Source organism: Pezoporus flaviventris, unplaced genomic scaffold, assembly GCF_033815535.1.
Source record: "Pezoporus flaviventris isolate CSIRO_AGI_PZ_B2104156 unplaced genomic scaffold, CSIRO_AGI_Pfla_v1 ptg000031l, whole genome shotgun sequence".
Classification (NCBI taxonomy): domain Eukaryota; kingdom Metazoa; phylum Chordata; class Aves; order Psittaciformes; family Psittacidae; genus Pezoporus; species Pezoporus flaviventris.
This window is the reverse complement of record NW_026892579.1, coordinates 14,079,165-14,095,945: the sequence shown is the minus strand read 5'-3', so window position 1 is coordinate 14,095,945 and position 16,781 is coordinate 14,079,165. Positions and strand designations below refer to the sequence as shown.

General features: G+C 37.8%; 1 protein-coding gene across 3 annotated transcripts in view; it reads right to left on the bottom strand.

Annotated features, from left to right (window-relative positions):
* MMS22L (MMS22 like, DNA repair protein) overlaps window positions 1-16,781 on the bottom strand; it is a 91,886-nt gene that overhangs the window by 24,741 nt on the left and 50,364 nt on the right. For all 3 annotated transcript variants that reach the window (XM_061460255.1, XM_061460254.1, XM_061460256.1), the window contains exon 15: window positions 908-1,098. In XM_061460255.1, coding sequence (XP_061316239.1) covers window positions 908-1,098 — 191 coding nt within the window. The remainder of the gene's footprint in view (window positions 1-907; window positions 1,099-16,781) is intronic.

The following is a 16,781-nucleotide window of genomic DNA, read 5'->3' as shown; positions in this document are numbered from 1 at the left end:
AACAACCTCTTCCTTTGATTTGTATTGCTGTTTCCCATACATGCTTCACCAGTGTGAGGCCACTACTATTGCACACTGCCTCTTTCATTAATGTTACCTACTAACTACTGCAGAGCTGCTTCAAATGAAGGGTCTTGCCACTTTTCTATTACTAACTCAGTACTTCTGAGCTTGTAGCTTCACCTAATTTATACCATGATGGAAAAAATACTATATATTTCACTTCCCTAAATTTTAGTTAAATGGATATAAGATTCCATCGTAATGACAGAATACAACGCTAGCTACTGAAGTTAAAGATCAAACAGGTATTTCTTTCTATTCACTACCATGCTAACTCATTGCATGTGGAGTTCACATAGACATGAAATGTTGTACTCAAGATTAAAATCCTTCAGTGTAAAGCAAGATAAATAATTACAGTTAATTATATTTTCATGACCATGACCGTAAGGGTTCAGGAAAAAAAATAAAAGTCAACCTTTTAAAAACAGTCTTAAAATATGAAACATTATTAAAAAAAAAATCATCACAATGAACAGTTCAACACAAAATTGTAACAAACTATCAAAAAGCTGTAAATTCTAGATGTAAAGAAGTTATTCTCATTTATACTGTAAAATGTTTGCAATGTTGATTATAGCCTATGACTAGTAGTGAAAACGAACTCAGACTTGAACAGCTTTAAACCCCTTTGGAGTTCTCAATCTGCTTGCATTCTATTAAATAATTCACAGTTACAATATTCCTTCTTGTCAAAATATTTAGCAGAGAATCTACTTTTTGCATTTCTGCAAATTTAAATTACTACATGGAAGTAGAAATATCCCAAAATACAAAATCCTTGAAAGCCTGTGATCCAGAAATAGACCAAGTCCAGTAAGTCGTAGGGAGGGTCAATGCTAACCTGCAGCTGTATCAGCAAGCTGTGGGGAAGGCGGCATCTGTGACATTCTCTGGCTCTTCAAGTAGGGAAAGAAATTTCTCCAGAGAGCACTGGCGACAGCAAGGTGGTGCTCTTTAGCCACTAATGGAAGCTGTGCGTCTGCAGCCGTAGTCCCTAGCTGAAGTCCCTGGCTTACACGTTTGTGCACACTCCTACAGAGAAACAAAAACAATGTTTACATTCAATAAGTGAAAATTCCACATCTTTTAAAAGCATATTTACAACTACCTTAAACCCCAGGGCCTGAGAACTGAAGGATCATTTTGTGCAATTAAAACCTTTATGCAAAGACATTATGCATACCAGTTATTTGATGGATGAATGATGGCATATTAAGCACCATAATGTTAATTACTAATGTCAACCATTAATTATATGCTTTTTAATATGTCAGATCAAAATGAGAAATAGGCAGCTTTAAAATGAGTATCTGCATTTTGCAACTGCTAGCATGACAAGCAAGTGTGCTGACAATCCAAAGCCAGATGCTTTCTTAAAATTTTTGTCAGTATGGCTTTTAGGATAGGGTTGTGTCCAGTAAATAGTGGCAAATGATTCTGAGTAATTGTACAGCTTTTTTTTCTGAAATCTATTTCTCATTTGTAAAACCTCACTAGGTAGGAGTTTAGATAAGAGAAAAGATTCACTTTATCGCAATCTGCTGCAATTAGGTTTGACAGCAGTGCCCACACCTTTTTTAGTACAGTAAGGACAAAAGTTACCACTACACATAACTCCCATCTCTTCCTGAGACAATGTGGCATGAATTCAATAATGCACTCAATTTTCTTTGATTCTTCTAGTACCATTCCTGCTACTTAATCTAATTTGGAAGTTGTGACTTTCTAGAGGTTTAATAGAGATATGTCTGCAGGGAATCAATGTTCTCAGAGAAATGGGGGGGAGAGCACTAATAAATTTGTCTGGTAGAGCAGGATAGGCGGCATTACTGCACCAGGCTGATCAACTAAATAACATGCTTATTAAAAACAATCTGTAGGAACGTACTATCATTCCTGTTCCTATTTATCTTCTGGTCAACTCAATTGAGATTGTGCATTAAAGCACAGGCAGCATTATTACATTTGCTTTATTAAATTCTATAAACGGCACTGTAAAGTCAGAGTCAAGATATTTATAAGATAATGGCAAACAGCAGAGGCATTGAGACTTGCCTTAACACTAACAGTTGTAGACTATTATATTTTCTTTCTTAATTGCTATTCTCACAGTAGCAACTTTCACTCTTCCCCCAGATCTTTATTCTGTACTCACCCTAATTTGAAATAAACCAAAACAAAACCAGAAAAAACTCCAGCCACCAGTTTCCTTCTGGGGATCTGGGAAAATTATGAAAGAATTACACAACTCACAGCACTCATTAGGACATTTGAAATGGAATAATTTTAAATAAAGAGTAGGTTGGCTGCAAGGCCTTCCTGAACTAGGGTTGATATTAGAAGCGCATCTCATTATATCAAATTAGTATCCAAAAATCCTGCTAACACATAATTTTAAACATAAAACATACTGGCTGTCAAAGGTAACGATACCTTATGCCTGTCTCCAGGCACTCATTAGTTTCAATAGGACAGACAGAAAGAATTGAGTATCAGCTACTTTTCGAATGGGACATGGAAAGGTATGTAATATCAGGAGGAATCAAGGATTTCTTTGTGAGACAGCGTGAATCCAAACACAGGAACAAAAGCCAGGAATTCTAAACCCAACATTTATTCCCTCTGTGGCTTCACATAAATCATACAGCCTTTGTGAGCCTCAGTTTCCCAGCCATGATATTTGGATAGTAAGGAAGCTTACCCTTTAAGGATGCTGTGAAAACAATCAATGCTTAGAAAGAAACTAAGGATTATATTTAGTATGTCAGTTCGTATTCCTATTTACAAGGCATATTCTCCAAGTCAACATGAACTGAAATAGAAGCAAGATTAGCATTAAAAGTCAGGCAATATTCTTTGGGAGTACCCCTTATTACAAAAAGCACAAAGGGAAGAGTGTAGAAAAAGTGAGCTAGGTCTAAAGGACAATGCAAAAAGTAAAAGCAGGGCTGAAGAAGCAAGTTAGAAATATATTTTTGTCTATTACCAAAAAAAGTTTGATAGCAAAACCAAAGGGCTCTTCTGTTTTACTTTAAGAATGTGTAAAGAATAAAACTTCTGGGAACAGAATCTGCCCTTACAGCCAGACTAGGCTGTAAAATTGCACAAAGACCTTTTTCTCCCCTCTAAATTGCCTCTCCAAAGACGAGTGTCTTCCATCTCCTTTAGCCATCTATGCAAAGTAGAAGGGTGTACAGACTTCCAAAGTAAGGTAATATATCTCTGTGTCAGTGGAAGGGCAACTCATACAAATCAGTATTTATCTTTATTCATAGTAACCTACACAAATGCTTGAAATAAGGTAAATGCTTAGAATCGATGAGGCATCAATATACGCTGCAGCTGATGTAGCCAGCTACTTCTACCAACAAGCAAACTTTTTCATTCAATAAAAATATGGATAAATAAAATTTTACATTTTATGTAGGCTTCCATCATACCATCAAACATCATTTCTGAAACTATACATCTAGTTTTCCATTGTGTTAAGAGCTTTGGAACCACCTTGTTCTAATGGCAGTAAGTTGGTGTGATCTTTACTTGCTTTAAACCACGATTTTCCTATTTCTGTAAAAAGAGCTGTGCATTTTCATTTTGCCATCAGTTCAAATAAACCCTGGGTTTATTAAAGAAGGGAATATTTGTGCTACCTGAATGAGGACTGTGCTGGATGTATAGGTATAGCAGTAACATGAGGGGTTATTTTCTACACCCTACACCTAAGGAATTGCAGCCATTTATCTGGTTGCAGGTACTGAAATCATAAACCATGCTTTTACAATCATAAACCATGCTTTTGCAAGCCTGGATTACTAAAATGGAGTGAAACTTTAGGTCAAGATGAAAAAGTAAAACACATAAAATGCAGAAGCCTGCCTACATAATGGAAACTGAAGTCACTATTAGTCCATAATCTGCACTGGCTCCATACTGGCATCCAGACTTAGTATAATGTAATTTAATTTGATCTACAAGGGTTCAGAACTCCTCAGCATGAGAAAAGACCTCTCTCTTCCTACCAGCATTGCTAGGGACACATACTACAAGGGCTCCCAAATACAACTGGGTTTGCTGGTTTTTTTTTTTTTCCTTCCTAGTAGCTGGTGCAGTGCTGTTTTGGCTTTAGTCTGAGAGCAATGCTGATAACACAAACCAGTGTTTTAGTTGTTGCTAAGTAGTGCTTACCCTGATCAAGGACTTTTCAGTCTCATGCTCTGTCAGTGAGGAGGGCACAAGAAGCCAGGAGGAAGCAGAGACAGGACATCTGACCCAAACTAGCCAAAGGGGAATTCCATACCACAGCATGTCATGCTCAGTATATAAACTGGGGGAGTCACTCAGAAGGCCAGATCGCTGCTTGGGTCGGGCTGGGTATCAGTGGTGACCAATTGTATTGTGCATGACTTGTGTTTTCTGAGCTTTCATTTCTTCTTTTGTTGTTTCCTATTATTATAATATTGGCATTCTTTCTATTATCATTACATTTTACTTTTAGTTATTAAATTGTTTTTATCTCAACCCGCGGGGTTTACGTTCTTTCAATTCTCCTTATCCAGCCCAGGAGGGGGAAAGGAGGAGGATGGTGGGGTGGTGGTGAGTGAATGGCTGTGTGGTGCTGAGTTACAGGCTGAGTTTAAACCATGACACCAGTATAGCCAAGATTAAGATCAGGAAAGTCTTTTTAAAGCACCTGAATGATCTTTTGATGTTGAAGCAAATAAATAATTAAAAAATAACACCTGCAGGACCAACACCCCTGGATAAATCTTGGGAGACTGAGTAGAGATATATGAGTGTTTCTGAAATGATAAATGGCCTTGATGCTTAGAATTTCAACTACTAGCATCTGTTCTTTCAAGGTAAACTCAGGCAAAGTGAAATGAAACCAAGCGTCATCTCACTAAAAGACAGGTAATAGGGGCTTTGCGCTCTCTGCAGATGAATGGAAGTTGAATAATACTTGAGTTTGAAGATTCTCCTTTCAAACATTTCTACTCTGTCATGGTTCTGCATTACTGTAAGATTATCAATGCTGTTTCTCATTTTGATATTTTGGCAGCAAATGCTTTGTGCCTTGGTCCTATTTTAACGTTGCCACAGAGGTGGTAACTGCAACAGAAGTGACTGCAGGAACTTGAGGCTTCTTCAGCTGTGGGGAGCTTTGAAGATTTCAGCACAGAGAACTGAAGAGATGCAGAGATTAACTGACACAAAGAACAATAAAGTGACAGTTCTGATTTCAGCAAAGATGATAGAAGAGCTTTACATTTTCTCAACAAGCCCCAGACCCAGAAGTGATGTCAGCTACTTGGAAATGTACACAACAATAAAGTTATCAGCTTAAGCTCTCCTCAAAATCAAACCCCACATTAACATAATGAAAAGCATATTTGTTTCTGCTGAAAAGATTAGGATTAGCAAGTTACACAGTAAACATGGCATTAAAATAAAATCCAGAACAGAAGTGCCAGTTGACATTGCTCTGTTTCATAAGGAAAGGTGTTTCTGCTTCCCTTTCCCACACACAAAATCCCTGAAAAAAACACTATTGCACAGCAAAAGATCAGGCTTTCCCATAGGAATCTATCTAGTCATATTTTCTGTGGTTGTATAAATCTCACTGCAGTGATGCACTCAAAATTTATGCCTCCTACCAGTGTGAAACTAGATCTCTGCTAGACAGCAGTCCACTCAGCTTCAGTGACCAAACGGTATCTACCGAGCAGCAATTCAGAATTTAGTTCAATGTTACTCACCCAATTTCATTTTCTTCAAATGCCATAAAATTCTGTACTCCTTTAATACTGCTACTCAATTCTTTTCATTCCATCAGAATTGTTATCCTTACAGCGACCAGAACTGGAAGGGAGGCTTTGGCAGAAGCCACATACATTTCCAGTAACAAGTCCTATCCAAGCTTAAGATGAAAAAGATCCCCGCGTGCCCTCTATATGCCTTTGTAAATAATCCAGTATGGACATTCAACTAGTTGACTATTATGCCATTTAGTTACATGATAGTTATAGAAATTTGCAACTATAGCACTTACTTCATTAATCCATATGGATTCCAACTCCCATGATGACAAACTCACTGTTCAGCTTCTACTTAATAATTTGTTCATAAGCATTTACTTATTTTTATGTCTGTGCTTCTCTATGCAGTTTACATTAAATAAATATACATTTCTGAAATCATAACCTTTTATACTACAATAAAATATAATACAAGTGTGAAGGAGACAACATTTTAGAGTTAGATAATTTTATACGGAAAATTTCAAAACATTCAAGAAAGGAAAGTTTATGTGCGGACTACAGCAGTAGCATGCACAAAGGCAGTAACAAAATGTTGCATCTGGGTTCAAATCTGCTTGCAACCACAGAATGGCTAGGGTTGGAAGGGACCTTAAAGGCATGTACTTCCAGCCCTCCACCATGGACAGGGACACCTTCCACTAGACTAGGTTGCTCAAAGCCCAGTCCAGCCTGACCTTGAACACTTCCAGGGATGGGAAAGCCACAGCTTCTGTAAGCAACCTATGCCTGTGTCTCCCCACGCTCAGAGTGAAGAGGTACAGTATCATGGAGCTGTGCCAAATTACAAGTAACAACCTGTACGATCCTACCTCTCTTATACACGCAGATTCATGAAAAAGAAATGGATCTGGATTCATGGGAGTGGTAGCTGCACAGTGGTTCCACAATGCCCAGTTCCTCCAAGAAGAAAGTGCCCCAACCTAACCATACTCAGAGACCGGTGGCAAGCCATGGATGTGGCATCTCATGGTAAAACCTTTTGGCTTCCTGATCAGTGGTGAATGATGTGACCACTGGATCTAATGTGTAAAAATTTAAACCTTTCTCTTGACCACAGTTATGAATGCAGGTATGCTGGGTTGCAGAGCTCTGCACTGAACTCCTGGTTATCATCATGTTTAGTAAGTGCACTGACAGCATGCTTACAAGAATTTTAAGTCCAAAAGCATTTTGCTGATGTCCTCAAAGAGCCTAAGCTGAATGCTTAACAACTAAGACCTGTGAAAACAGCCTTAGTGTCTCTGGGCACAGAAGCTTAGGTACCTAGGGAACTTCAGTGGTTAGAATGGAGTCACCTACACACTTTCAGACACTTTCACACTCAGGCTGATTCAGCGAAACATGCATGAAAGAAGGTGACTGAATTCTATCCAAGTTTGATTCAAACATCCAAGTCCTCTTTCAAATCTGTTTCCAAGGTCTTTGAGATACAATTTCTTTTTTATATTCATTTATATATCACCCAGTATATTGAGACTGGTATGACTGCAGTAGGAACCAGACAGAAGCAGCAATCCCACCTCAAATCTGAATCTCTTGTTTCCGTATCACCAATACACACACACAAAGTATATATAAAGTTTCTGTATCATACGCAAAGTACGTATAAAGTTTCTTCACATCTGAGCAACAACCTTTTTACTCTTTGATAATTAAAAAAACCCAACCCCCAACAAACAAAATTTAAAAGAGCACATAATTTTCACCCACCTTTATGGAATACAAAAATAGTTTCCAGAAATATAACCAACGTGAGAAACTTTAGGCCAAAAATAAATTTTCCCATGCATTAAAAGAACATTTGAAAAAAACCCCACAGTTTATAATGAAAAAGTCTGCACTGCGTAAGCCATAATGAGCATCATCACCATCACAGAGCTGTACTGCTGGATGTTCAAACAGGACTGGAAAAATCATGATGCAATATAATCAAACATTAGCATGCCCCCATCAGATCAGCACATATTAAATCATGGTTAGATGTTCTTTCTTCAGTTTAATTTGCTTCAATAATCCACAATAAACTGCATGTTTAAATGTTTACTGGAAAAAGGATGTCCAAATAATGTGCCTGGATATGTATGAGTATGATGAACACTGATTGGTGTGACAAGGCAAAGAAGGCTAACAAGGGAAGAGGGATGCTTTTCAGAACTCTAACATCCAGGATTTTTATCAAATGATTTAATTCATCCAATTGTGCTGAAGTTTTTTATAGCAGAGACTTGCACAACATCAGACATGTCAGCCTGTCTTCATACAGAGCCCCCTTATCATCCTTGTGGTCCTCCTCTGGACTTGCTCCAACAGCTCTATGTCCTTCTTATGTTGAGGACACCGGAACTGTACACAATACTCCAAGTGAGGTCTCAGGAGAGCAGAGTAGAATGGAGCCTATGACACCCTTTCTTTCCTATATTATGTCCTAGTCACTAGGTAACAGATATCTAATCATTGGGACTGCTGTCATTTAAAAACAAACAACAAAACCCTAAAAAACCACAACAAGTACCTACCTCCAGCAGTGGGACTCTACTGTTCTAAGCACAGAGATTTCTGTTCTTCCTGACACTGAATCAGACATCTCTGGACCCACACCACACACTGGATTCAATCCTTCACTTTGCATCTTCTGCAGGTTGGCAGTAGACAAAGTCCCACATAGGAGGCAAGAGTGGGTTGTTGTATAAGACATGCATGCTGCAGATGACAAACAAGTTCTATTCAGCTGGGCCTGTTACTGTAGGCCATCAGACCACTGTACCATGGAGGACCCCTACATCATTTGAAAGGAGTTTTCCAACTTCTGCTATCCTCCTAGCTCACCTGAACAGAGGTACCAGGCAGGCAAATGTCCTAGTACTCAGGAGTAAAAGGTCAAAAGAGGCCTAAATCACCATAACACTCTAGGACTGAGGTGATTTCAGACCACAGTTTAAAGGGCTTGATTATATGTGTGTGTAGATATATATATATATAGAGAGAGAGGTAAATAAAAATGCCAGTGCATCTAGCTTAGGTTGCAAGAGACACACACAGACATTAGGGCACCATTTCAATTACCGCAGCTTTTCTGTGAAACCTTAGCTAATCACTGCTAGAAGATACTCCACCCTTCTCCACCCAGAAATCTTAATCATACCATTTTCTGTTTTGTTGTGGGTTTTTTTCTTTTCCCCACACACACATCAGGAAAACATCACCCTTAAACATCCTAAAACGTATTTTGCATTATGTTCCCTTAATTGAAAAAAAATGCCTATTAACAAAATTAAAAAGGCTACAGATCCTTTCAATTTACCATACACCAATTGCTGCCTGAATAGAAGCAGATGACATACTCTTTCCTATTGAAGATAGAGCAGGTTTAAACAGAGCCATTCCAATTCTTTCATTGATGGTATAAATCTTCAAATCTCAGTGGAAGAGCCTAGTATATTCCTTTTGTTAGTAGATCATTGACAGAACAGACTCAACAGTTAAGAAGCTTCTAATGTGACAATTCATATAAGCAGAGTAATTAAAGTATATTAGAAAACCAGATAATCTCCCCCAATCAAACCAATAAAGGGCAGCCCATGGGCATTCAAATCACATATTGTAATTTAGCTCAGGGTCACCTTCCCAAGGTAAATAATATCAACAGAAAATACCTTAAACTGAATGATCCTTACCCATTACTAAACCTATTCAGGAAATTACATAAAGCTCTTTGAAGACACAAATATTTTAAGAACAGTTAACCACTTTAAACAACTACTTTATTTCCTTTTATTGTTTTGAAGACTAAAGCCAGGTTTCATTTCTTACACATTACTTGGGATATTCACTAAAAAACATAGGAAAGATAGGGAAAATGTGACAGACCCTTTAAAATGTTATAATGCAAGTAAAGCAGCAACAATATTTTCTCACATTACCTGAAAGTGCGTTATTACAGATGATGCAAGTTGTCAGTAACTAAATTATTATACTATCCATAGGTAGAGAATCCTGCTCTTACAAATTTTTACTAATCTCACATGCAACTATATTTTTACTATTTTCTCGTTGGTTTTTTGTTTGTTTTATGTATCTTTTACAAGCAGGTCCATCAACTGCTTAATTAAAAGCATTTGATTACATTTAAAACAAGAAGTAAATCCAAACCAGCACTCTTTATCAAGTTTTCCAAGTTTAAGTTTATACTATAAAAACCTTATAAAAGACCCAAGACATAAGCATTGCAACTGACCCCGCAATAAGTGGAAAATGTACACAAATTTTAAGCCAATATTAACATATTTCTTTTTAAACAACAGATGCTATAATACATAGCTTGGCAGCTACTTCATTAGAGAAATATGATTCAAGAAATGTGGCTCTTTGAAACAAATACAAAGGAATTTGGTAGATCTATGTTCTTCACTAAACTGTTCTTTAGATTTAAATGTAACACTACAAACATCATGCGGCACAGAAAAAAAACCAAACAGAAAGTCTCAGGATTTAAGACAGTTGTCTTTCCACAGCAATATGGAAACATTAATATATTATGTTAAGATACATAATCAGCAAAGCTACCGCTCATTGCTTAATGTATTTTCTCAGTCAAGGAATCATCAAAATTAGCAAAAGTAACCATGAGCTAATCCACTTCAAAGTTTTCAAAACGAGTGTTTAAAGTAAGAGCTGATAGTCTGTTAAGTTGCAGCTTCTCTGAGTATGGCCATCCCTTGAAACTTTAAATATATTATACTCCTTTACTTTTTTCAACAGGGAGGCAAAAGCTGCACAAAGGCCAAAGCAGTAGTAGCCTGAACATTCCACGCTTTACTGGAGAGCAGTAAAAGTTCTGACAATGCCACCAACAGACTTGGCAGAGAGAAAGGCTATTTTAACTCATGGAGTTGCAGAAAGAAATGTGGAAATTCTCCAAAAAGGAAAGTGGACAGACAGCAAATGCTGAAAAGTTTAACTGAGAAAGAAAAAAAAAAAACCCCAAAACTAAAACCACACAAATGAAGTGGCCCTCAAGTACAGGCAGCTCTCCCTCCTGCATTATATCTTTCATCACATTCTTCCTGCAGTGACCTTTTCCCCCATGCACTATATGGTGGAAGAGAGACCTGGAATGTGTTATCATCAGCCTCTCCTGTCCATCTGACTCCCCTGGATGACTGTGGATGCAGTGAGACTTGCAATGATCCAGGACACAGAGATGCCATAGTTGGGAGATGAAAGTGAAAGCTGTCATATAAACACTTGAAATTTCCACTGGATGCTTGATGAAGGTCTTGAATATATGGAGAAATAAGCTAGCAATCTATCAGAAACAATTATTATTAAATTACAAGAAACAACAAGTATTTAGAAAATAACTAGCATAAAAGAAAATCATGGACAAAGAAAAGAAAATAAAGCTGGAAATTACTTTTTACTGGCTGGATTCCATTTACTTTAAAGAGAGGTAAAACAAGTGTCACCAAAATTGTGATTCTACAGTGTGCAAATCTGAACATGGGGCAATAAGTTCAAATTATTTTCTATGCATTTAACTCTAAATTTTAGAGGAAAGCTGTTCATGAATAGATCTGCATTCATCAATTCCTGGCAGTGTTCAAGGCCAGGTTGGACGGGGCTTTGGGCAACCTGGTCTAGTGGAAGGTGCCCCTGCCCATGGCAGGGGGGTTGGAACTGGATGATCTTTAAGATCCCTTCCAACCCAAATGATTATACTGTGATCACCGATACAAAATGTTAACCCATCTTATATTGCTCCTTGAATCTACTGATTTGTAGGTAATATTCCTTTATTTTTAGATGCAACACTAGGAAATGTTTTTCTTAATTCCTCTAAAAATGTTATTGTGGATTTCTTTTAGAACACAAATATTTTCCTAAAGCATTCACTATTTTGTAAGCAAGCGGCATAACAGTTCCTTAGTTAACCATTAATTCATTCATCCATAAATTGTTTTACCCTCTTTTGAATGGTTTAGGCTTGATGAGTATCCCCTATATATGCCCAAGGGAAGAACTCTCCAAGGCAACAACTGCAGGACCACAAAAATAAAATAAAATTTTAAAATATAATATCTGCACATCAAAGAGCTCATTTCCTGATATCAAAGATTCTAAACTTCACTGGGATAGAAAGTGTTAATGCTGTGAATAAAAGGTTCACAACTGCAGTTGAATCATGTGAAGATTATCAATATAGCAGCAATGTACAAAGGGGCTTCAGCAAGGTTACTGAGTTCAATATAATCCTCTCGATAGCTAAGCACAGTAATAGAGAACACTGTGTTCACTGTGACAGCATGTTGTGTGTGCTCAGTAATACTTTTAAAATATACAGGGAGAACAAGAAATCCCCAGCATCTCTACTATGCTCAAAGACAAAGTAAAGACATTAACAGGAACAGACACACAGCCCTAAAACACAAAGGCACAAAAAAGCCAAACATTCAGAGCTGCAGAATATTATTTAGCACTTTCTCCTTAGCCCTTCTCGAAGGGTTTAACTACATCACCGAACAGACAAGTTGTTATGACCATAATTTAAATGCAAGCAACACAGCTCTAGCCTGCATGGGCCAGGTCTGCTGGGAGGGGATATTACATCCGCTTCAACCACCCTAGTAAATCTGTGCCAGAGAGCTGGGGTTTTTTCCTACGCATATTTAACTAAGATAGGGTTGCAAGAGCAGCAAAGACAACACAACCTGCCTTAATTCAGTGCAACAAGTTCGCAGTTCAGCTTGTAGAATAGTCTTGGTGAAAACAGACAGTTGATTTGAGCCCAACTGCAATTTTCCTTCATTACCTTCACCGGTATTCAGCCAGTTACCTTCTCCCCTGTACTATGAATGCATATGCTACGACTGCAGTCTTCCTTGCGTCTTTAACACAAAGTATAAACTGGAGCACACAAAACACACACAGTGACTCTGCTGTCACAAAATTTCAAGTCCCAAGGGAGTCAATCCAGGTAACTGACTTCAGCAGCAGCAGCAAGGCTCAGCAATTCACAGATCTCAGCCAAGTGCTTTGCTAGCTTCTGCACTGTTCAAAGCACTGGGAGTCATCTTGTTGCTTTGAACAGGTAAGTTAGTGCTCATTTTTTTTTCAAAGAAACAACACAGAAAAAGCAAACAGTTAAAAAAGACCTTTGGTTTGCCTAAGCAAAGCTTTAGCATAGGTAAGATTCAGAATTTTTTAATCCTCTGAAAGAACAAATAGTCAAAAGTAAAGGAAAAAAAAATGGACAGGCTTCACTGAAATTGATACTATCCTAAATTGCTTTATTCCCCTTTCTTAGTTCATATACATACAAAAATCCAAGCTAAACCAAATCTAAAATTTTCCAAACCATTACCATTTCATTGAACTTAAAACAGCTTCATTTCAATTCTTAAAAGCTGTATTTTGAATAGCAAACTATAAAACAACCTGCCATTATAACTATTTTGGATCAAAATAATACAAATTTCCTCAATAAATTTCTGTGCCATATGCAAAACTTCAGAACAGTAAACATGCCTCAACCTCTATCGCACTGTGGGCACATCACCTCACATGATAAGCACTTAAAAGAAAAAACACAAAATACACTTGTCCACCACTGACGGCGGGGGGCTTGCAGGAATCACTGGAAACTCTGTGATTAGCCCAGACCACGAGACATTTCACTCTTTGTTTTTTGAGGGGTTTGTTTGTTTTAAACAGAGGTCACCTTTTATGTAACAGATTTCTTAGAAAATTACTGAAAAATTGTAATTGCATTTCTTTAACTTTAAATTATAGGGGCATCATTATTTTTTATTCTTTCGAAATGTAAGACTAAATTTGGCTTACAAAGTATATCTGAAAGAACAGGAAGTCTAGATCACTTTAAATGATCTTTGTTCAAGTTTATAGCTTGTTAGGAACAGAAATACTAATATTTGTCACATAGGGAATATACAGCATTAGTTGTTATGTATTTAGCTGGAAACAGCAAATCACTGCTGGTACACAAGGTCATTGTTATCAATCTCTCATGACAGCTCTTTCTGCTTGCCATCAGAGCAAGACAGAGTTACAACCAGAGACTTGAGGGTCATAGCAAATAAGCTGACTTAGCAGCATTTACTCTCTGTTGAAGCCCACCTCTCTTTAAAATATTCGAAAGAAAGATCCACCCAACCCCTTCTTAGGCTTCCTAAGTGAGCTCTTCATTTGCAAATTTCTAAAAAGATGGCACACACGAAACAATATCCTGTTATTATATGCACCAGTCCTGCCTTGAATACATACTGTTGAGTGCAAAACCCACGTTCTCCATTCTTACTGAGAAATCGGAGAATTACAGAATGGTTGAGGTTGGAAGGGACCTCTAGAGGTCATCTTGTCTGGATTGCTCAAGCAAAGACACCTAGAGTTGGTTACCCTGGACCATGTCCATATGGCTTTTGAGAATATCCAAGGAAGGAGACTCAACAACCTCTCTAAAGAACCTGTACCAGTGATTGGTCACCCCCACAGTGAAAAAGTGTTTCTTGCTGTTCAGAGGGACCTAGGGACCTTCCTGCATTTCAGTTTGTGCCTATTGTCTCTGGCTCATGATCACTGGGGAGCACTGAAAAGACCCTGGCTCTGTCCTCTCTGCACCCTCCCTTCAGACAGTTCTATACATTGACAAGATCCCCCTGAGCTTTCTCTGCTCCAAGCTAAACCGTCACACCTCTACCCAACCTTTCCTCGAAGAAGAGATTTCAGTCCCATAATTATGTAGCCCTTCACTGGACTCTCTCCAGGATGTCCGTGTCTCTCTTGTACTGGGCAGCCCAGAATTAAACACAGTACTCCAGATGTGGTCTCAGCAGTGATAAGCAGAAGAAAAGTTATCACCTCCCTCCACCTGCTGGCTCTGGCTACTGCAGCACAAGGTACCATCACAGATTTGAAACAGCACATTGCTAGCTCAAATCTCTGATGAAGGCATATGAAAACCTTCCGCATCATTACGAGTCATACATGAATATAATGTATATTAAGAATTAAAATGCCTGTTTATCTGAGAAATTGAAATAAAGTAGAAATGCACTGAAAAAATGAGTGCCCAAAGTAATGTCAGTCTTGAATAATCCTAAGGAGGGAAATTCCACAACCTTAGAAACTTGTTCCAACATTTGACTATCCCACAAAAATTTTACCCTTACGTCTAATAAAAACTTCCTTCATCACAATCTCAGTCCATCGCTGTGACGATGGACAATCACAATTGTCTGTCACACGTCTACGACGGGTCTGATGCCAGAACTTATCTATAACCACCCCATTACATAGTTGTACAAAACAGTAAAATGCCTCCCCCCATCTCCCTTCCTAGCCTTCATTTCTGAAGGATGAACAAACTGAGTTTTCTCTGTCTCCTCTCATAGGGCATTGGCTCCAGACCCCTTATCATCCTGGTGGTCCTCTGCTGGACTTAGGTTAGTATTTTAATGGCTTTTTTTCTACTGGGAACCCAGTATGTTGCTCACTTACACAACATAATTTACTTGAAACACATTCTACTGAGGCACCAGCAGGGCAGTGAAGTGTAGCTGTCTGTAGCTGCACAACTGCTATTACAACAAATTTTCTGACTTCTTACAAGCTAAGATTTTTTTTTACCAATTCCTTACTATTTCTTATTTGCAAAAAAATCCCATGAGAAATGACAACTACACAGTCTGACTGAAAGGCAGATCAACTAGTTCTGACAGGCCAGTACTGAAACCTATTTTTTAAGTATGGTCATTTCCAAAATCCTGCCTTTAGTTCTTCTGTGGGACTCTGAGACCAGGATAACACCAGCTGCCAGAGAACTATAATGATGGGACAGGTTGATATCTTGTATAAGCTACTGTTTACACTTTTTAAAATGTAAGTTTTCCACACAGTAAACAAAAAAAATAATTTAAAGCTTAACAGATTTACCTTAAAGAGATGATTTCTTATGATTGAGAGTCTAGTAGTTTAATGGACTCCCCACACTGGAGAACAGACACCCACATACTGTACTAAAGTGGATCACTGTATAAACTCATGGTGTTTTGATTCAAACAGATAGAAGCATATAGATTGCTTTGGAAAAAGCTTACAATTTGATATGTGATGGTAAATTTATAGCCATGTAAAGGAAATATTTAAACCCTTCTTAGCCAAGCTATAAAAAAAAAAAAAAAAAAATCAAAGCTCAGCAAATTGCTTGAAACAAATTCACTGAGGTCAACTTCACCACATCTCTCAGATGACAATGATTTTTTTTTTATCTAGCACAGCTTTAGAAATGCAGTTTCTCACACTGAACATGTTCTTACCCAAACTTAAGTACCAAGAAGACAGAAAGAAACTGGTAAAATAGGTATTCTGGCTGCAGAAATTCAAATGTTGAGTTGGTATCATCTCAATTGAAATTTCCTGATCTGAGCAAGAAATGTGAAATGGACTCTGACGATAGCTACACGAGGGATGCAAAGGAACAGTAGCAAAATATAAACCCCAAATACTGAAAACAAACAACCTAGGAGTACTAAACCCCACAATTATCTCCTAGACATTCCAAATATAATTTCCAGTAACAGACCATACCATTACACATGTAACACTGTCATTATCCTGCCATTTTTAGTTATCAGGTAGGAAGCCTGAGAAAATACTTCAAGTTTTTTGTCTCTTTATTTCAAACAAGACTGTATCAGAGAAAGGAACTGTAGCTCAAATAAAGTTTTCTTTTTTTTTAAAATGAAATTGCTCCAGCTCCTCTAGCTGCCTTTGCAGAAAATAAAAACCTATACACATACAGATACCCTCTAGCAACCTGCTGGGAGTCATATACTACAAGTGGTTTAGGAAAATCTTTCTCTCCAAAAGAGAAAACGGATT